Below are 21,524 nucleotides of genomic sequence, written 5' to 3'. Positions count from 1 at the left end.
AACATAGACTGTAAGACCTTTAAAAATCCCCTTCTAGGTTGCTTTCAAAGTTCCCCTCTTCCCTTAGCATAGAAAGAATTCACATATTTGTTAAGTTAAAAGAGTTTACTTACAAATTCATCAAAGGTCACGTGCATGTGCTTTTCTATTAAGAAAACAGGCAGTAAAACTTAGGTTCCAGAGTGGTAGATGTTTAATTTGTATAGAAACACAAAGGTGGCTAGCTTAAGCCACGTGGTCTGGGCTTGGAGCAACCAGCCCAGATTTCCTTCTTGGTAGGGTTCACATGCTGGAATGGAAAGAACAAGGGCTTGATAAACCTTCTTCCTTCTGACCTAGATAAGCCTGGCAGGAGAGCTTTCTCTATGTTCTTAACCCCTTCATGCCTTAATTAGATTTAAGCATAGTTACAGGTAGGTAGCCTTGTTGGTCTGCCATAGTCAAAACAAAATTAAAAATAATTTCCCTCCCTTCCAGTAGCACATTAGAGACCAAGTAAGTTTGTTCTAGGTATGAGCTTTCGTGTGCATGCACACTTCTTCAGATTTAAGCATGTTGGTTATACAAGGCTGGTTGCCCTACAGTCAGTTTGGAAAATATATTTTAAAATTCACTGTAGGAAACCAGTGGACGCCTATCACTTTATGGGAGACATAGGCATAATCCATAAAGAATTTCAAAGGGAACACAGAAGCACAATATACCTAAATGAATCTTGAGGAAGGGAAAATATAAGGAGTAGTTCATGTGGCACAGTGGGGGGAGGATTACGATGAAATGATTACATGGGGAAATAAAGTGTAAAGTCTTCTATTAAAGCATCATTTAAAGTAGCTATTACATGCAATGATCAAAGCATGCAAGGTTAAAATTGACTACAATTTAACCATAGCTAAACCTCCCATTGTTCCACCTAAACTCCACTAACCTTATAGTTAAAGGCTTGCTCCCTTACCACCTGTATAGTATTTTGACCCCAAAAAGTTAAGGAAACGTGACTTGTAGGTTTCCAGGGGCGTAGCAAGGGGGGGCGGTCCACCCCATGTTCCATAATGGAGGGGGTGACAAATTATCAAGGAACTTTTTTTTTTAATTTCTTTTTGAAAATGCCAAATCTGCCCTCCTTTCCAACTGCTGTTCATGGGATGGTGTGTGGAAAACCATTGCAAAACCTTATATTTGAGCTGGTCTCATAATATCCACAACTTAGCTGGAAAGGAAGGTGTTCTCTTTGTTTACACATTTGATATTTCAACCTTCCTTCTTAAATGGGGATTTTTGTACGTGGTTTGATGTGGGCTGCCTGCTCTAAGATCCAGGGTGAAGCAAGCCAGAAATGTCAAGGGCAAGCTAGTTCTGATATGGGAGGCCTGTGAACAGTTCCCTGACTTTTAAAACTGAAATGCATCTGTGAGGAATAAGGGGGGGGGAGGCTGAAAATGTGTGCAGAGCAGCAGTAAGGGTGCTTAACTCTTTCTCTGCAGCCTGTTTTTTAAATTACTGCTGTGCCCAAACCTCTAATTTTTCAAATGTTTCCTTTCTCCTCCGAAAGAGGCTTCCATTCTTCTGCCTCTTTCTGAGGGCATGTTAGAATTTCAGTGGCTGTAGTCCCAAACATCTGGAGGGACAGAGTTTGCCTATGCCTATTTTAAGGCAAAAGGGAGGACTTTCCTTAAAAACAAAAGCAGCAGCCATACATACCAGTCTCAGGCACTCACTAGTGCAGGCATAGGCAAACTTGGCTCTGGCTGGCTTCAGGAGATGCTCGCTGCCGTGATGCCTGCCGGAAGTCCCCATATGATATGTCTTGTGCCGTTGAACCAATCATGCAACATTCATTCCCTACTAATAAATCTACAACACTTAAAATATAAATCCGGGGACATTAAATGATATTCTGGGACATTCCGGGGATGGATTTTGTTTGGGGACAGATTTGTAAATCCGGGGACTGTCCCCAGGAAACTGGGACGTCTGGTCACAGCAACCTTTCCCAGTAGGTCTTTTCCCATTGAGGCAGTTGTGAGGACTAAAGGTCCCTGCCTTCCCACAGCTCTCTAAAGTTCCTTTCCCATCAGTCTAAGGTTCCTTCGTCTTGCCTCTCATTGCTCCGCTCTCTTCATTCCTCTGCGTGTTCTTGGAGGATGGGGGTGGAGCTGGTCTCCCTAGTGGAGACTCCCTAGATTATTCAGCAGCCTGCCCCATCTCTGTCTCCTGACCCCACTCATCCGCTCTTGCTTCTGAGTCTGGACTGCTCTCTGCCACAGCCTCTTCTTTCTCCCTAAACCCTGTTACCTCTCCAGCTTGCAACACCTCCTCCTCCCAGTCTGCTCCCTCTTCTCCCTCTGACAACTCATCATCGTCCTACCACCAATCCCCTGGCTCTGAGTCTTCTTCCCCGGGAGTTCCCTCGGGGGTTCCCCAGCTGGTGCCTCCTACCACTCCTCTTCACCCAGTCACAACAGTAACAACAGGATCTTCTGGGTCACATCTAGTTTTCAACATCAAAAAAACTAAGATCATGGCTACTGGTCCCATCACCTCCTGGCAAATAGAAGGGGAAGAAATGGAGGCAGTGAGAGATTTTACTTTCTTGGGCTCCATGATCACTGCAGATGGTGACAGCAGTCACGAAATTAGAAGACGCCTGCTTCTTGGGAGAAAAGCAATGACAAACCTAGACAGCATCTTAAAAAGCACAGACATCACCTTGCCGACAAAGGTCCGTATAGTTAAAGCTATGGTTTTCCCAGTAGTGATGTATGGAAGTGAGAGCTGGACCATAAAGAAGGTTGATCGCCAAAGAATTGATGCTTTTGAATTCTGGTGCTGGAGGAGACTCTTGAGAGTCCCATGGACTGCAAGAAGATCAAACCTATCCATTCTGAAGGAAATCAGCCCTGAGTGCTCACTGGAAGGACAGATCCTGAAGCTGAGTCTGCAGCACTTTGGCCACCTCATGAGAAGAGAAGACTCCCTGGAAAAGACCCTGATGTTGGGAAAGATGGAGGGCACAAGGAGAAGGGGACGACAGAGATGGTTGGACAGTGTTCTCAAAGCTACCAACATGAGTCTGACCAAACTGCGGGAGGCAGTGGAAGACAGGAGTGCCTGGCGTGCTCTGATCCATGGGGTCACGAAGAGTCGGACACAACTAAACGACTAAACAACAACAACAACAACAACAACAACAATGAAAATATAACAACACAAGCTTTGAAGCGTCTACTCAAAGCCTTTTGTGTTTCTTCCGCTGGGGAGAATTAAAGACGAGGGGAAGTGAAACTGAGATTTGAGATTTGTATCTTCCAGGGACGCATCCCCATACTTGTTCAGTTATCCTCTCATCTTGGCTCATTATTGTCAAAAGCTTCTACTGCCGTCCTCTAGAGGACCAAATTAAATCAGTAACTGGCGAAGCTTGTTCCAGGGAGTATATATACTTGTCAAGATTCATGAAGAATCTAAAGCCAAATTAATATCCTAAGGGGGAATTAGTATGCGGTAGGATTTCTCTTCGGCAGGCTCTGTTAGATTAGTTCGAAGGCTCAGCGAATAGCAGCACACACAAACCCTGCCCTAGACCTTGGCAAAGGCGTGTGCCAATGGAGGCCTTTGCCAATGAGGCTTCCATTGTTGCATCTTTATTATTTATTTCTTTATACCCTGCCTTTCTCTCAGAATCAGAACTCAAGGCAGCTGAGAGAAATTAAAAGAAAAAGAGATGAAACACACATGGCTGAAACCATATCAAACATCATGGTCAAAAACTAACTGAACTATGTAAAAGAAAGTCCATATCAATTAAAATGCAGATGGCGAATGGGTACAACACACCATTAAGTACAACACACCATTAAGAGCCTTTTCCTTAAAAGCAGTCTATTCCCCAAAGTCTGCTGGAATAAAGCAGTCTTCAGCTTTATTCCAGAAGGCGAACAAGGTCTTGCACAGGGTTTCCCAAACTTGGGTCTCCAGCTGTTTTGGGGCTACAATTCCCATCACTGGTCCTACTAGCTAGGGAATGATGGGAGATGTAGTCCAACAACAGCTGGAGACCTGATACAGCAGGGGTCGGCAAAGTTTTTGTGGCTTGGGCCGGTTCATGGTCCCACAGACGCCGCGGTGGGCCGGAGTGCATGTGCATGCATGCGCAAACACTATTTCTGGCGTTCCTTCTGGTGCAGAGGAGGCATGCGCAGCTTCCCATTAGCTGCAGGAGCTTCCTGCAGCCAACGGGAAACCAGCCAGCTTCGTGGTAGGTGGTCCTCGCTCAGCTCCACGCCGGTTTAGCGCGGCGCACAGGAGCCGACCGAGCGTCAAGTGCCTATCAAATGTCCCATTTTCCCCTCTCTCCCTTCCTTCTCCTTCTCTTTCTCTTGCCCATTGCAGGCTTCCTGTGTGCATCTGTTTGGTCATTGGATGAGATGGGCTACTGGCATGGTCCAGCAGGGCTGTTTTTATGATAGCAGCACAATGCATATTCACTGAACACTGTTAGAAGCTCATTCTGGGAAAAGGAATACACTTTTGGTCCGTTCTTCCCGTGGCCTCTCTTCCTGCTGGCTCTGCCCTGTGCCAACACGCTGATCTCAATTACAAGAAGGGACACCTATGCCCTGTGCTCTCTTTGCCCCACCCCTCTCTCCTCCCGCCAACTCTTTCTCCACCTAGAACACCCTCTGCTTCAGCCGAAATTGCTCGATGCCGTCAACAGGGAGTGTTTTTTTGCTTTATGAAACAGCAGCCAAACCATCCCTTACAGACAACTGCAGAGTCAGCAGGCGAAAGTCATTGTATTTTGGTTTATTAAGACAATTCCATTTGTAGGAACGGCTGGGGGACTTGGCAGGCATTTACACCGAGGTATTTACTGCAGATTAACAACGCACTGCCAAGAAATCTCAGTGAAGCAGGACGTGGAGGAGGAACCGGTCCAAGGCAGGATCCACTTGGTGAAGAGCCATAGCTCAGTGGAAGATACCCCTGCATGCAGAAGGTCTTGAGTTCAGGCTCTGGCACCTTTAATTGGGTGGCTCCTTACACATAATCATTATCATAGAAAAGAGGGCACTGATCTGCATAACATTTGCACAGGTTTTTATATATACACATTTAGAAACAAATGGTGCTGTTTCTAGAGCCGACAGAAAACTTTTGCAGGCTACCAGACCTGGAGTGTCATAGACTCTGTCTTCCTAGAGAGGTTAGCTGGACAGTTGACTGGTTGGCTAGAAATCCCTCCTTTTGTTCTGCTACCTTTGTGTCTTCTGCAAGGCTTGAGGGGCAGAGGTCTTTCAGGGAGCTTGCCTGGAGGATTACCATGTAAACATGCAGGACTGAGCTAATAAACACAACCCATTACCTTTGTAGTGCAATGGTTAGCGTGCTGGACTATGACCTGGGAGATCAAGGTTCAAATCCCCACTCAGCCACGAAGCTCCCTGGGTGACCTTGGACCAGTCACCATCTCTCAAGCAAACCTCGCTGGGCTATTGTGAAGATGAAATGGGGGGGGGGGTGAAGAACCACCTGCACCACCTTGACATAGCTGTCAACCTTTTCCTTTTTTTGCGGGAAATTCCCTTATTATAGCTTTGGGAAACAGCAGGGAGGGTTGAAAGCTATGCACCTTGGGACACACATTGAATAATAATTACCGTATTTTTCGCTCCATAAGATGCACTTTTTTCCTCCTAAAAAGTAAGGAGAAATATCTGTGCGTCTTGTGGAGCGAATGGTGGTCCCTGGAGCTGAATTGCCCAGGTGCCAAAAGCAGATCATGCTTTTTTTCTTTCAAAGAGAAAAGGGGGTGTTGAAAGGACCCCGCTTAGCAGCTGATCAGCAAGAGATCGGGAGAGAGGTCCCGGCTCCCTTTTGGCCCCTCCCCCTTGCCTAGGACTCCATTGTTGAATGTGCTGCAGGGGGAGGTTGTTTGTTTCCTCAGCGACATGTGACTGGCTGATTAGATTATCTGTCTGGAAACTAGAAACGGCTCCCTTTCCTTAAGATTTTTCAGAAATGTGAGTTGAACCCCATAAAAATGGGGCTTTTCCTCTTTGCCTTTCCCCCTTTGCAAAAAACTGCAAAACTTTTAGCTGATCCTCAAAAAAACAGGGCTTTTCCCTTTGCACAAAGCTGCAAAACTTTTAGCTGATCCTCAAAAAACCAGGGCTTTTCCCTTTGCAAAAAAGCTGCAAAAATTTAGCTGATCCTCAAAAAAACAGGGCTTTTCCCTTTGCAAAAAAGCTGCAAAACTTAGCTGATCCTCAAAAAAGCAAAAAAAAAAAAAAAAAAAAATCCAGAGCTTTTAGAGGAGAAAAACCAGAAAAATATTTTTTTTTCTTGTTTCCTCCTCTAAAAATGAGGTGCGCCCTATGGTCCGGTGCGTCCTATGGAGTGAAAAAATACGGTCGAGCCGGTGCACTGAGACTAATAGATTACTGGACAGACCAGAGGGATCAGGGTTCAAATTTGTTTGCTGCAGTGCAATCCCATAGATGTCTGCTAAGACAAGCAAGCCCAGCTGATTTTAATGGGAGTAGCTCCCAGGTGAGTGAATCAAGGATTGCAGATCACAAGTCTAATTCTTTGACTGTCATCTGGCAATATAGTTTCATGGCACAATCCATGGGGAAGTTCTCCTGTTAAAATGCCTCGCAGTGTCCACACCAGGGCAGAAATATCACTTTGCTAATGTGCTCCTCCTGCATGCATACAAACCGAAGCAGAACTAGGTTAGTCAAATACAACTTCCCCCATCATCTAGCCCCTGGCTAAACATTAAAGAGGCACAACTGTTAACATTCGAATTGCAATATCCTCCAATTAAAGAAACCCTTTGTTCAGCAAATATTGGGTATGGAGGAAATTAGAGCTACAAATTAATAAGTTTAGTGGGGAGAAGCATTCCCAACTTAACGCTGAGGAACAGATTTGAGGCCACTCTCGAGGGGACCCGAAAACTCCAAGGCTGAGATAGTACAACGATGCAAAGAGTCTGCTCTTGCAATAGCTATAGATCCAGCAAGAGCACTTTCCCCTCTCAAGGGTGTCATACAGCCTGTCACTCTCATGGGGAGCAGAAGCACTCATGGGGTGATTGAAATCTGGTGGGACATGGCAGTGTATAGATCAAACAGCCGCAGTTCTAGAACGTCACAGATAATGCTGTGTAATGGGAACATTAGAAAGCAGGGCATAATAACCAGGAAGGATGTTGGCACCTGTCTGTCCCAAAGACAATGGAGTGCACAGACCCTCCAAGTGTCCCTGTTTTCAAGGGACAGTCCCGGATTTACAGAAGCCATCCTAGTTTCTGATATGATCCTGGAATTTCCTGTGTTTCCTTAGGGCATCCCTATTTTCATCGGAGAAATGCTGGAGGGTATGGAGTTATGTGACCCTTGAGCCAAGGAGATAATTAACTCTACAACCTTCAGGAGACATCTGAAAGCAGCCCTGTATAGCAGGGGTCAGCAACCTAAGACCGTCCTATTTTTTAAGTGCTGTACTTAATTGCACACACACACAAGGATATCAAGAGAAATGCACACTGAAGCGCTGAGGGATCGCACACTGGCGTGGAAATGTGACGAATTGAACTTAAGAATGGAAAAAGGGGAACCCAGGAGAAACTGAAAATGATGGATTCACCCATCTGTACTGAGGCAGGATTTGAACCTGGGTCTTCCTAGTCCAACCACAGGCCCACACTTGCTCTTTTCTTCCTTCATCTTACAGTGTGACTGGTTGCCTGTCAAACATCTCATTTCCCCTCTCTCCCTCTCTTCTCTTTCACTTGCACATTCTGCCTTGCTGACACAAACCATGGAGGTGCAGAGGGTTGTTTTCCACTCCTGGTGGAAATCCAGAAGCACATTGGAGATCGCTTTTGACAACACCACCTCTAATGCTGGCTTCTGTGTACTGGTCTGATATTAATAGCAGAAAAAGACAGCTGGGGAACATGGAAGGGAGGCAATGACCTGCTTTAGGAATTCCTTTATCCTCCTGTGGTGAGACACTGGGAAGCAATTATGTAAAGTTCTCCGGAACAGTCATTTTTCATTTGGATCATGAAAAGTAAAAGCTTCCTTCGTCCCCCTGTTTCTCCTCTCACACTCCTGCTCACATTGTGCTTTCACAGTTCCATGCTTTCCCCCACATGTAAAAAATTAAATTAGATTAAAGCAAGGAAATCCACAAACCTTGCAATAATGACTTCCAGTATTAGAAAATTGGAGCAACACGGTTTGCCGCAGCTGCCACTTTCTTCCATTCATTTGCTTCCCTCCACCTCCATCCCCTCCCTGAACCTCTGACATGGAAGATATGATCACAGAATCATAAAGCTGGGGTGACCTCAAAGGTCATCAAGTCCAACCCCGTGTTGATGTGGCAGGGATGTTTCGAGCCACTAATTCTGTCCCATTTCAGTTTCACGGGCAAATGATAGGTCTGTTTCATCCTATTGTATGCCAGTACATTATGTGCAGGGACACAGGTGGTGCTGTGGGTTAAACCACAGACCCTAGGACTTGCTGATCAGAAGGTCGGCGGTTCGAATCCCCGCGATGGGGTGAGCTCCCATTGCTCGATCCCAGCTCCTGCCCCCCTAGCAGTTCGAAAGCACGTCAAAGTGCAAGTAGATAAATAGATACCGCTCCAGCGGGAAGGTAAATGGCATTTCTGTGCGCTGCTCTGGTTCACCAGAAGCAGCTTTGTCATGCTGTCCACATGACCCAGAAGCTGTACACTGGCTCCCTTGGCCAGTAGCGCGAGATGAGAGCCACAACCCCAGAGTCATCCGCGACTGGACCTAATGGTCAGGGGTCCCTTTACCTTTACATTATGTGCGCCATCCCATTGCATGCCATTTCATTGTACACATTGCGCACATGCTTCTAATATATAAGCCACACACTTCTTACATAAATGCGCCCTTTGCTTATATGAAATACCAATTTTTTTCACGCATGCTTTTTGCACATAGAAAACACACACCAAATCTTGAGAAAGATGCAATCCATCTGGGAGTTGCAGTCAGATCTACAAGTGAGTTTGGGAGCCCTGCAGCAGGTCTCCTGCAAAAAGCTGAATGACCACATCCCTCACCCCTGTTGCTAGCAGCTGCAGGAAATCTAGCACTACAATGTTCTTGATAGATGTTTTAATTCCTTCTCTCCTTATTTTTGTATGCTGCGGGTTGAACCTGGTGTCTTGCAAATTCCTTTATGAGATACCTGGTCCACCTTTCTCAGACGAGTGTGTGGATTGGGAATTAGATAAACACCAAACTTTGTACTTCTTAGAATCATAGAACTGTAAGGTACCATGGGGGTCATTTAGTCCAACCCCCTGCAATGCAGGAATCTTTTGCCCAACATGAATATTTATACCACATTTTAAGAGCAGAGGACAACACCCCAGGAGGAGATGGGAGGAACTCAAGAAATTTAAAGCTGTAGCAAACTAAGCATCCGAACTGAATAAAAGGATTAGATTCAGGTAGGGATGTCAATGTTGTTTGATGACTGGATTTCCTGCTGATCAACTCCCGCCCAGAAACCAATGTCCCCACTGTGGAAGAACGTGTGGATCCAGAATTGGCCTCCACAGTCACCTATGGACTCATTGTTAAAACTGTGTTTATGGAAGACAATCTTACTCGGCTATGAGTGATCTTACTCGGCTATGAGTGATCGCCAAATAAGAAGAAAAGATGTTAATGTTGTTTGATTACTGGATTTCCTGCTTAAACCCACAGTGGAACAGGGGAAGGCAGCAGAACAGAACTGAAAGTGTGGAAAGAACTCCCCCCACCCCCGGTAGACTTTTGCAGAAGCAATAGCTCTCATCAGAAAGCAAAGGCCTGCAGAAAAGAGAGGTTCTGCCTTCAACTTGAAATAAATTATTAAATCTGCCCCACATAGAAGCCACGCGTCTTCCCAGCCACCGTCTCCCCAGACAGAACTCATCAAGGGGAAACCATGTTACATTTGTGAAAAGTACAGATTCCCGCCTCCCCGCCCTCCCTTCCAACTCTGCCAGGTTGCTTCAATGCACAGATGTAATGCGACAGCGACAACACGAGGATTAGATTGCTTTTACGTCCCTTTGGTGGGGTGGGGTGGCTTCTCGGTACAGAGAAAATGAGGAGAGGCAGACGAGAGGTGGTGCATTCACGAGAGGTGCAGCAGGAGAAGATGATGAGAATGGAAGGTTTCTGAGAAACTGAGATGGGCCCTGATCCATGTTCGTTCTATTAGATGGTCTCCTTTCCTTCACTGTAGGTGAGCGGTCAATTCTGAGGACCAGATTACAGGATACATTTGCTACAGGCTGGCACCCTTCAGTGTGGGCTCCGTGAGGGTTAGCCCTTCCTGTAGGCAGAATCATCATTATGTTGTTGGCATCTGTCCGTCTCAGGAGCCAACGGAGGGGGGCACCTTTGGGGGTGAGGTCAAGCTGTTGGAAGGTTGCAGTGCCTGCTGTGGCTGCAGAGACTGATACAGGAGAGACATGTTTTGTTGCAGCTGGGGCAGATGAAGGTGTTCAGTTGTGCTGCTGCAGATGCACGATGGTGTTTCTTCTCTTTGTGTTCCTCCCAGCCATCATTTCTCCTCTGGTCACTGCTATGAATGCACAACCTGACTGTCTGCCTGCAGAGTGACATGGCTGATAAAGGGTGAATGTTAATGTTGTTTGATGGTTCAGTAGCTCACGTATCATCTAGTTTAGTCCTCGATTCCAACCAGGGGTGCCAACATGAATTTTAAAAAGGTAAAGGACCCCTGGACGGTTAAGTCCAGTCAAAGGCGACTATGAGGTTGTGGCGCTCATCTCTCTTGCAGGCCGAGGGAGCCTGTGTTTGTCCACAGACAGCTTTCCGGGTCATGTGGCCAGCATGACTAAACCTCTTCTGGCGCAACAGAACACCATGACGGAAACCAAAGCGCACAGAAATGTCGTTTACCTTCCTGCCACAGCAGTACCTATTTATCTACTTGCACTGGCGTGCTTTCGAACTGCTAGGTTGACAGAGCAATGGGAGCTCACCCCATTGTGCGGATTTGAACCGCCGACCTTCTGATCAGCAAGCCCAAGAGGCTCAGTGGTTCAGACCACAGCGCCACCTATGTCCCTACATGAATATTGTGGGGAGCAGGTAAGCCCCACCCTACAGAATCATCAATCACCTGAAACGGTGCAATGCCTATCGACTTTGGGGGGGGGCAAAGAGCCCTCAGTCCCTAGGAGTTGGCTGCTATGACCCCAACCACTTACCAAGAGAACAACAAAGGAGTCCATCTGTTAGGGCAATGCGAATAATCAAGGAGACCAAGAATAAAGTTTGAAGCATTGGGGACTTTTTGGTTTAGAGAAAAGGCAAGTTAGAGGTAACATGACAGAGGTTATAAAATTATGAATGGAGAAAGTGGATAAAGAAACACCAGAACTCATGGGCACCAAATGAAGCGGAATGTTGAAATATTCAGGGTAGATTAAATAAAGCACTGTATTTTTCAGTGTATAAGACGTCCCCATGTATAAAATGCCCACTATTTTGGGGGACCCTAAATTAAGAAAATGGGGGGGAGGGGAGATTGCCCATAGTTGTTGAGCTTTTGGGGTGGGGAGGGTTGCCAAAAAGTGCTCACCTGCTTGAACTACGCTGCCACTCGCACGTGCTGTCCAACATTTGTCCCCTCACTGGCAGAAGCCGCCCATCGCCCGCCAGATTGATGCAGTGACAGCCAATCAACACAAGCCCTTGCCGAAGCAACCAATCACACACCCGATAGCCACTGACAATCTCCGGCTCGTGGCAGCAACCAATCACACGCCCCCCCATGCACTATCCGTGTATAAGACCCCCCCCCAATTTTAAACATAATTTTTAAAGAAAGAAATCTCGTCTTATACACGGAAAAGTATGATACTTCTTCATGAGGCATAGAGTTTACCTATGGAACCCCCTCCCACAGGAGAGAGTGGTGGCCGCCAGCTTGAATAGTTTCAAAAGATAATTTGACAATTTCATGGAGGATGAGGCTATCGATGAGTAGCAGTCATGATGGCTATGCTCTGATTCCAGTGTCACAGGCAGGATGCTGGTGTGTACCACTCGCTGGGCATCACAAATGGGGAGAGTGCTGTTGACCTCAGGTCCAGCTTTCTAGCTTCCCAAGGGCATCTGGTTGGCCACTATGAAGACAGGATACTGGGGGAGATGATGCTTTGGCCTGGTCCAGCAAGGATATTCTTACGGTTGTGTGATTTTTCCAGGTGGGGGAATAGTATCAGAGATGCTTCGCAATATTTCTCTGGGTATCTGAAGGCAGAGTTGGGAACTTGGCACAAATGGAGGATCAGCTTTCTCCAAATGAAGTGCGCAATGATTTTGTGCTAGGCAATGTGCACAAAAGTTCAAAGAGTTAGATGAAAATAGGCACATGGTCAACTAAGAAGGGAATGGTGGTTGGGACTTTGCAGCTGGGCTTGGGTTTGGCTGTTATAATTATGAATGGGACGTGGTATTTTTTCCAGACAAGAGACCAGACAGACATTTCATTTACTTGCAAGCAGACTGAATAATTAACTTGCACAGCGTGCAGACATAATGTGTGACATTGTGAGGTCATTAAGATTCTATCGCAATCTTTCGATCAATAAGACGTCATTTGACATGCACAAATTTTGCTCCCCAACCCAGCAATTCCTGGGGGGACTCTGATGGTAGTACAGCATGGTGGCAGCTGAGAGGATGGACTCTGAATCAGTAAATCCCCATTTACATCTCACCCTTTGCAAGTTGGCATTAGGGCAGCCACTATTGCTGAGTTTCTGAGCTCTCCCTTGTATAATGTATATTGACTTTCCTTACTGGGCAGTTGGGGAAATTTTTGAGATAATGTATGTTTGGTAGTGTATGTATGTTTTGAAAACTGTGAAATGCTTTATGCAATTATTATTATTAGTAGTAGTAGTAGTAGTAGTAGTAGAAGAAGAAGAAGTAGTAGTAGTAGTACCGTGTTTCTCCTAAAATAAGACATAGCCATAAAATAAGCCATAGCAGGATTTCTCTGCATTTGCAAAATATATGCCGTTCCCTGAAAATAAGCCATACCCCGAAAATAAGCCATAGTGACGCAGCACCTCCCATTAAAACAGCCTGGAAAGGCGTGGCTATGCAGTGTACTGATGCAACGTGGTTAAAATAAGACATCCCCTGAAAATAAGCCATACTGTGTTTTGTTGAGGGGGGGAAATATATAAGACGGTGTCTTATTTTAGGAGAAACACGGGGTAGTAGTAATCATTGTTGTTGTTGTTGTTCAGTCGTTCAGTCGTGTCCGACTCTTCGTGACCCCATGGACCAGAGCACGCCAGGCACGCCTATCCTTCACTGCCTCTCGCAGTTTGGCCAAACTCATGTTAGTAGCTTCGAGAACACTGTCCAACCATCTCATCCTCTGTCGTCCCCTTCTCCTTGTGCCCTCCATCTTTCCCAGCATCAGGGTCTTTTCCAGGGAGTCTTCTCTTCTCATGAGGTGGCCAAAGTACTGGAGCCTCAGCTTCAGGATCTGTCCTTCTAGTGAGTACTCAGGGCTGATTTCTTTGAGAATGGATAGGTTTGATCTTCTTGCAGTCCATGGGACTCTCAAGAGTCTCCTCCAGCACCATAATTCAAAAGCATCAATTCTACGGCGATCAGCCTTCTTTATGGTCCAGCTCTCACTTCCGTACATTACTACTGGGAAAACCATAGCTTTAACTATACGGACCTTTGTCGGCAAGGTGATGTCTTTGCTTTTTAAGATGCTGTCTAGGTTTGTCATTGCTTTTCTCCCAAGAAGCAGGCGTCTTCTAATTTCGTGACTGCTGTCACCATCTGCAGTGATCATGGAACCCAAGAAAGTGAAATCTCTCACTGCCTCCATTTCTTCCCCTTCTATTTGCCAGGAGGTGATGGGACCAGTGGCCATGATCTTAGTTTTTTTGATGTTGAGCTTCAGACCATATTTTGCGCTCTCCTCTTTCACCCTCATTAAAAGGTTCTTCAATTCTTCCTCACTTTCTGCCATCAAGGTAGTATCATCAGCATATCTGAGGTTGTTGATATTTTTTCCGGCAATCTTAATTCCGGTTGGGGATTCATCCAGTCCAGCCTTTCGCATGATGAATTCTGCATATAAGTTAAATAAGCAGGGAGACAATATACAGCCTTGTCGTACTCCTTGTAGTAATCATTACTACTACTATTTGCTCTTTATGTCTGGCTCACACAACCAGTCATCATAAGGTGACTTCACCAGTATTTTGGGCAGAGGGTGATGTAGCCTTGTGAACACACCAACCCACCCTACATCATGAAATTGCTATTTAACAGATTCTGGAAATCTATATTTTAACAAAATGTTATCCAGGATTCTGTGCCTGAGGATCTAACAATTTTAGAGTTGCCATGTGTCCTCTTTTTCCAGGACGCGTCCTCTTTTTCAGGGGTAAAATATTTGTCCAGGTGGATTTTTAAAATTTGCCAAAATGTCTCTGGCTACATTTTCTGGATGACGCATAGACATAAATGGTGGCTGAAGACTCTCTCTTCTCCTGCCCCCCCCTCACCAATATATCACAGCTTCAATAGTCTACATATAGTAGGGGTATTTAAAATGAGAGTCGTCACAGCGTCCTCTTTTTGCTCTTCAAAATACGGCAACCCTAGAGGTTAGCATTGCAGAAGACACTTACCTCTTCTGTAGCTCCCTTTGCACCGAGTCCACCTAAATAGAAGTCTAAGCTGAATGAAAGTGGTTTTCCAGGGTTTCAGGCAGGAATCTTCCTCTATCCTACCTGGGAATGTCAGGGATTGTACATGAGACCTTTTGCGTGCGAAGCAACTGCTCTGCTGCTGAGCTAACACAAATACATGAGAAGGCCTTCTACTGATTATCCTTTTCTTTCCTGTGTTTTATTCTCCTTTCCCAACACAGTGCAGATGGGGATTTCGCAGTCACCCACCTCACCAAAGCCCACCTGTTCTACGACGGGCGGATCAAATGGATGCCTCCGGCAATCTACAAAAGCTCCTGCAGCATCGACGTCACTTTCTTTCCCTTCGACCAGCAAAACTGCACCATGAAGTTTGGCTCGTGGACTTACGACAAGGCCAAGATAGATCTGGAGAGCATGCACCGCCATGTAGACCAGTTGGACTACTGGGAGAGTGGAGAATGGGTGATCATCAATGCTGTGGGCAACTATAACATCAAGAAGTATGAGTGCTGCTCGGAGATCTACCCTGACATCACCTATTCCTTCATCATCAGACGCCTTCCTCTCTTCTACACCATCAACTTGATCATCCCCTGCCTTCTGATCTCTTGCTTGACTGTCTTAGTCTTCTATTTGCCTTCAGAATGCGGGGAGAAGATCACTCTTTGCATCTCAGTCCTTCTGTCTTTAACTGTCTTTCTCCTCCTTATCACCGAGATCATCCCCTCCACCTCATTGGTCATCCCCTTGATTGGAGAGTACTTGCTCTTCACTATGATCTTTGTCACCTTGTCCATCATCATCACCGTCTTCGTGCTCAACGTCCACCACCGCTCCCCTCGCACTCACACCATGCCGGATTGGGTGAGGAAGGTCTTCCTCGATGTCGTCCCACGCCTTCTCTTCATGAAGCGTCCTTCAACAGTGAAGGACAACTGCAAGAAGCTCATCGAGTCCATGCACAAGATAGCCAACTCTCAACGCTTTTGGTCCGAGACGGAAGTAGAACCCAACTTCACTACCTCGTCATCCAACAGCCCTCAGAGCAACGAGCAATCTCCCACCTCCTCTTTTTGTGCCCATCTCGATGACCAAGCAAAACCACCTCCGGTGTGCAAGTCACCATCTGGGCAGTATTCCATGTTGCACCCGGAGCTGATTCGGGCCAGTTGTACATCCCTCCAACCTCCCTGTCACCCTCTGGGAGACTCTCAGTCCAGCTCAATCTCCAAAGGCAGGTCACTCAGTGTCCAGCAGATGTACAGCAGCCCAGTGAAAGCAGAAGAAGGGACCATACGTTGCCGGTCGAGGAGCATCCAATATTGCTACTTGCAAGAGGAGTCGTCCCAGACCAATGGGCAATCCAGCGGGTCCCCAGCCTCCCAGCGCTGCCATCTCAACGAGGAGCAGCCCAAAGCCAAACCCACTCACTGTAAATGCAAATGTAAAAAACCCGAGTCAGCCAGCACCTCAGGGCAAGGGAACAAGACTCTTGGCACGAAAGACCAGCAGCTTTTGCTGATGTCGCCGGCCTTGAAGTTGGCTGTGGAGGGGGTCCATTATATTGCAGACCACTTGAGAGCAGAAGATGCAGATTTTTCAGTAAGTAAAAGAATAATAATAACTTTTCTGCATCAGCACCTTTTCGCTGCAAAGTTATGCGACCCGGGATCCAATTTATTGGTACCACTAGTGTGCAGCTGAATGTTTTCCACCTTCATTAATCGTAGCAATGTTAGATTATCTGTGTCCCCACTCCTGCAGCATTCATTCAATTATTATTATTATTATTTTGTAGCTGTTCGCAACCAAACTTTCCTCAATTATTTTCCTCTTTTGCTGCCTCTTCAACATCATTCCCCTCCCCCTCTATTTTGTTTCCTCCTCAAGTGGAATCAGGGATTAGGCACTATAGAATACGACGTCACAGCAGCGCATAGCTGATCACTGTTTGATATGTATGATGTCTCTACAAGTAAACAAAACCTATTGGGGGGAGCGTGTCCTGTAGTGGTCACATGCTGGATTGTAGCCTCTCAGTTGAACAGTTTATTTTGCAGTGGTCCCAGGAAAATCATTGAAGGGCCCCTTTCCGCTTCTGACAAAGCTCTTTGTGGAATCTCACCCCTTCATTTCAGCACAGAGCTAATTCCTATCATTAACATCCGAGGCTTCGCACCACATAATCTTTACACATGGAGTCAGTTGTGGCTCCCTTGCAAGTACATTTGTATGATAACATGGGCCCATTCATTCATACTGTGCACTTCCCTTGGTCTTAATTGGATAGCTTAAAAATTGCAACCAGTTCTTATTTCCTGCTTGAACTTATGAGTAGCGGGAGAGGGGAAGCAAGGATTAAGGGGGAAAGTTTAATATCCAAGGTGCTTAAATCGATCAGGTCCTTCATCAGGCTGTTTCATATACAGAAGTTCAACCTTCTCTAATCCAATCTCATTTGCCTTTCTACTTGAAAGTGCTTAAAAGTATGTGGGCAATGTCTGGTAGGACTCCAAAAGCTCAGGGTTTGGTGGGAGAGATCTGAGCCAATTGTGATCCAATTTTTTGCCCCCTCAGAATTCCAGTAGTTGTGGAAGAATGAGGAGGGATGTCCAAACATTCAGTTGGGGGAATATAAAAGTTTTTTTTTTTTTTTAATGAAGGCCATTGGGGTTTCCTCTTCTTTTCCTTCCACTTAAAAAATGGCATCAAGTTGCCACTGCAGTTGAAGTGTGGCAACTGGGCTGGTGTTCCCAGTGGCCGGAATGCTCTGTGGGAACTCATCATTTCACAATAATGCAAGTAAGAAAAAAGCTTTTGAGGGGAAATGGTTACAAGTTTCGCAGAGGCTACCTGAAAGCTGCAGAAATTCTCTCCCTGCATACTTTCATGTGGGACGAAAGTCCCATGCATGCTGACATGGGGAGATTTTGGGTCAGTTCAATTCTGAATAGGATGTCCAGTGGTCAGAGGGTCTGCATCCTTCAAAAGGAAAACATAAAATTTGCTTATTCTTGGTGTGCATCAACCGTGAATGGTTCACTTACCCTTTGGCTGGTTTTTATAGTTTGGGTAATTCATGGGTTTTATTATCGGTCATGTGGGTCTTCTTTTCATAAGGTCCCTGAAAAGGGATAAAATAAATATCTCAAAGGAATGTCTTCAAACTCACCTCTTCATACCCAACCTCCATAATAAGTTACATTTTCACTTTGGTAGCTCAGTTGAGGCTCAAACCAACTGGATTTTTTCAACTTGGCAATGCAGTGTGCTGTTCACTGAGTACTGATACCCAGTACTCAGTGGTGTTGAGTACCACTGAACTCAAACAGGGAGCCCCTTAGATTAGATATAGAGACCCACTCCTTGTGCACCAGCAGGAATGCTGGTGAAAAGGAGAGGTCTGCAAGCATTTGGGGGCAGGCATGAGACACTGTGGAGACCTGGATCTTCCTGGGCTTCAAAGGCACGTTCAGCGCTGGCTCAAGATATTTGGCTGCCTGAGGCACAGTAGCATATGCTGCCTTATCACCCCACTCCCAAGTTAAGGCACATGACGCTCAAGGATGGCCAGGTTGTTTTGGCACCTGAGGCAGAAAATCTTAACGAGCTCCTCTCCCCATCAGTAAAATACAAGAACAAAATTAAATAATGAACAATTTGCTGCCCTTTCATGATGGCCAAAATCTGCTCCCTGAGGCTGCTGCCTCATGTCGCCTCATGTGGGGCTGGACTGGGTCAGGTGATTCACAAGAGCCAATCCTATTCTGTAACCTGCCACATAGCTACAGCAAACCCTCCAAGTGTCCCTATTTTCCAGGGACATCCCTGATTTAGGGAAGCCATCCTGGTTTCTGATTTGATCCCAGAATGTCCCACTTTTCCTTAGGATGTCACTATTTTCATTGAAGAAATGTTGGGGGGAATGAAGTTATCTGACCCCTGAGTCGTCTAAAGGCAATCCTGTGTAGAGAAGTTGTTTTTTTTAAATGTTTAATGTTTTATTATGTTTTATATATGTTAGAAGCCACCTAGAGTAGCTGGGGAAACCCAGTTGTTGTTCAGTCATTCAGTCGTGTCCGACTCTTCGTGACCCCATGGACCAGAGCACGCCAGGCATGCCTATCTTTCACTGCCTCCCGCAGTTTGGCCAAACTCATGCTAGTCGCTTTGAGAACACTGTCCAACCATCTCATCCTCTGTTGTCCCCTTCTCCTTCTGCCCTCCATCTTTCCCAACATCAGGGTCTTTTCTAGGGAGTCTTCTCTTCTCATGAGGTGGCCAAAGTACTGGAGCCTCAACTTCAGGATCTGTCCTTCCAGTGAGCACTCAGGGCTGATTTCTTTAAGGATGGATAAGTTTGATCTTTTTGCAGTCCATGGGACTCTCAAGAGTCTCCTCCAGCACCAAAATTCAAAAGCATCAATTCTTCGGCGATCAGTCTTCTTTATGGTCCAGCTCTCACTTCCATACATTACTACTGGGAAAACCATAAATAGTGGGGTATAAATAGTAAAATTATCCTTATGGAATGGGGCGGCCCTATTTTCATGTGAGAAATGTTGGGGGGTATGCTACAAGCCAAGGCCTGCAGAACTCTCTCGCTCTGGGACACTTGCCACTGACAAAATGACTGGGGTGCCCCCCTGCATGGCCAGATTCTTCCTCAGACAGCTTTGCCCCCACACCTGTCCTGCCCAGCCTAGCTCAGCCCAGCCCATCTGTATCCTGCTCAGCCCTGAGTCGTATGACCCCTAGCTCTGACTTCTTGCTCCCTGTCAGGCACACAAACTCTACTCTTGCCTGCCTCTTCTGCTTCATATCATTTGCAGCCTTTCCAGCTGCTGGATCCTGACCCTTCAGAGCCACTGGTGCTGGGTCTTGCCTCATGTGCTTCTTTATGTCTATGTTTAGCACACTGCAGTTAGTCGTGATCGCTTCAGTGGCTGTCGTGAGTTTTGTTTTGTTTTGTTTTAAGAAGGCCAGGAGGAAAACGGACTGTGATGCCAGAACTACAATACTCATTGAAAGCAAATCAGATTGGGTGGGGGAGGAGAGATTACCTCAGTTCTCAGGTGCTCGCCTGGAACGCCCCATCGAGTGCTGAGCACCATGACTGGAAATGGCCGCACGCAGCAGCTGTCAAAGGCCATCGGTGGCGCCCAACCCTTTCAGAGGTCTGAGCACCAAAATATGGCCGAGCATAACAAGCCATCCCTAAAGCTATTATCCCTAAAGCTATTATCTGGGAACAGAAAGCCTGCACCTTGCAAGAAACAGATAAACCCCAAAAAAGGCAAAAGCGAGAACTAAAAAGGCTGAGTTCGACTGTATTTGCCTTCATAGATAAGCCACCAACAAGACAGGGAGTTATTATCACCCCTGTCTACTATTTACAAAAGTGTCTCTGGCAACTGAGCTTGGAAGGAACACCGTGCAGCAAAGGCCAGTTCTTAGGAGAAAGTTAAGTGGCTGGGCTAAGTTATTTTGTGGTGGAAACTAAGCTTCAGTTTCCCAGTAAGAAGAGTGGAGCACACTTCAAGTTCTCCAAGAATCTCATCATACCATTGATGACATCAACAGGGGCATGTTGAGATCTAGAGACATGTGAACAGTAGAGCCAGGGGGATCTGGAACAATGCCTTGGTGTCCTCAGAGTACTTGTTTGCCTGTCCATTGCTTTGTTGTTGTTGTTCAGTCGTTCAGTCATGTCCGACTCTTCATGACCCCTTCTCTTTGTGCCCTCCATCTTTCCCAACATCAGGGTCTTTTCCAGGGAGTCTTCTCTTCTCATGAGGTGGCCAAAGTACTGGAGCCTCAACTTCAGGATCTGCCCTTCCAGTGCGCACTCAGGGCTCATTTCTTTAAGGATGGATAAGTTTGATCTTTTTGCAGTCCATGGGGCTCTCAAGAGTCTCCTCCAGCACCATAATTCAAAAGCATCAATTCTTCGGCGATCAGTCTTCTTTATGGTCCCATTGCTGGAAGTACTATATTAGAATTGGGTGATCACTTGGATTTTCCAGGAAGCCTTCAGATCTTCCAGCAGACACATTCCTCTAATCCCCTCCCCCATCCTTAAATACATCAGACCAGGCTTTGGATTATAAGGTGGGGAAAGTTAATGAGATTCATAGATTCTACCCCATGTCTAGCCAAATCCAATTTTAGCCAAATCCATGCCCCACATAGTTGTTGTTGTTGTTGTTTAAAGGAGTACCAGTGGGGTCAGAACAGTGACCCATTTTGGGAATTTTATTCAAAATGTTATTTATCGTATCTATTTAACCAATGTTATATATTGCCTTCTCGACAGCAAACCTCTAAGAAGCTAACAAAAATATTAATTTTAAAATACCAGTAACAGCAAACATGAAACATGTCAGAGATTCTTTAAGGAAATGCTGGAATTAAATAAGGTTATGGGCTGCTTCACGCCTCCTCCTACCGCCACCTCTGTGATAACCACTGTCAGCCATAACATCTGCTCTATAGGCTACTACTGGTACAGGTTTCTTCTCCATAATCCATCTTCACTCTTCATGGCAAGATAACCCTCCTCCTTTAACAAAACAACAAAACAGAGTTATAATCAGAGCATGACGTTTCAGTTTGGGCTTCACCGCCTTTCTGTACTGCCCCCCTCCCATCACCTTGTGCATGCCAAGACTCGCTTAGCATTGATGGTTGAGACACTGTGCTGAGCTTGCTTGTTTCTCTGCCTGGTTGGGGTGGTCCAAATT

At 46.0% G+C, this 21,524-nt stretch overlaps 1 protein-coding gene across 2 annotated transcripts in view; it reads left to right on the top strand.

Annotated features, from left to right (window-relative positions):
* CHRNA4 (cholinergic receptor nicotinic alpha 4 subunit) overlaps positions 1–21,524 on the top strand; it is a 68,278-nt gene that overhangs the window by 32,873 nt on the left and 13,881 nt on the right. For both annotated transcript variants that reach the window (XM_033153726.1, XM_033153727.1), the window contains exon 5: positions 15,000–16,383. In XM_033153726.1, the coding sequence (XP_033009617.1) occupies positions 15,000–16,383 (1,384 nt within the window). The remainder of the gene's footprint in view (positions 1–14,999; positions 16,384–21,524) is intronic.

The sequence above is a fragment of the Lacerta agilis genome, chromosome 6 (genome assembly GCF_009819535.1).
Source record: "Lacerta agilis isolate rLacAgi1 chromosome 6, rLacAgi1.pri, whole genome shotgun sequence".
NCBI classification, from domain to species: domain Eukaryota; kingdom Metazoa; phylum Chordata; class Lepidosauria; order Squamata; family Lacertidae; genus Lacerta; species Lacerta agilis.
The sequence above is the reverse complement of the archived record's forward strand: the minus strand, read 5'-3'. Positions and strand labels throughout refer to the sequence as shown.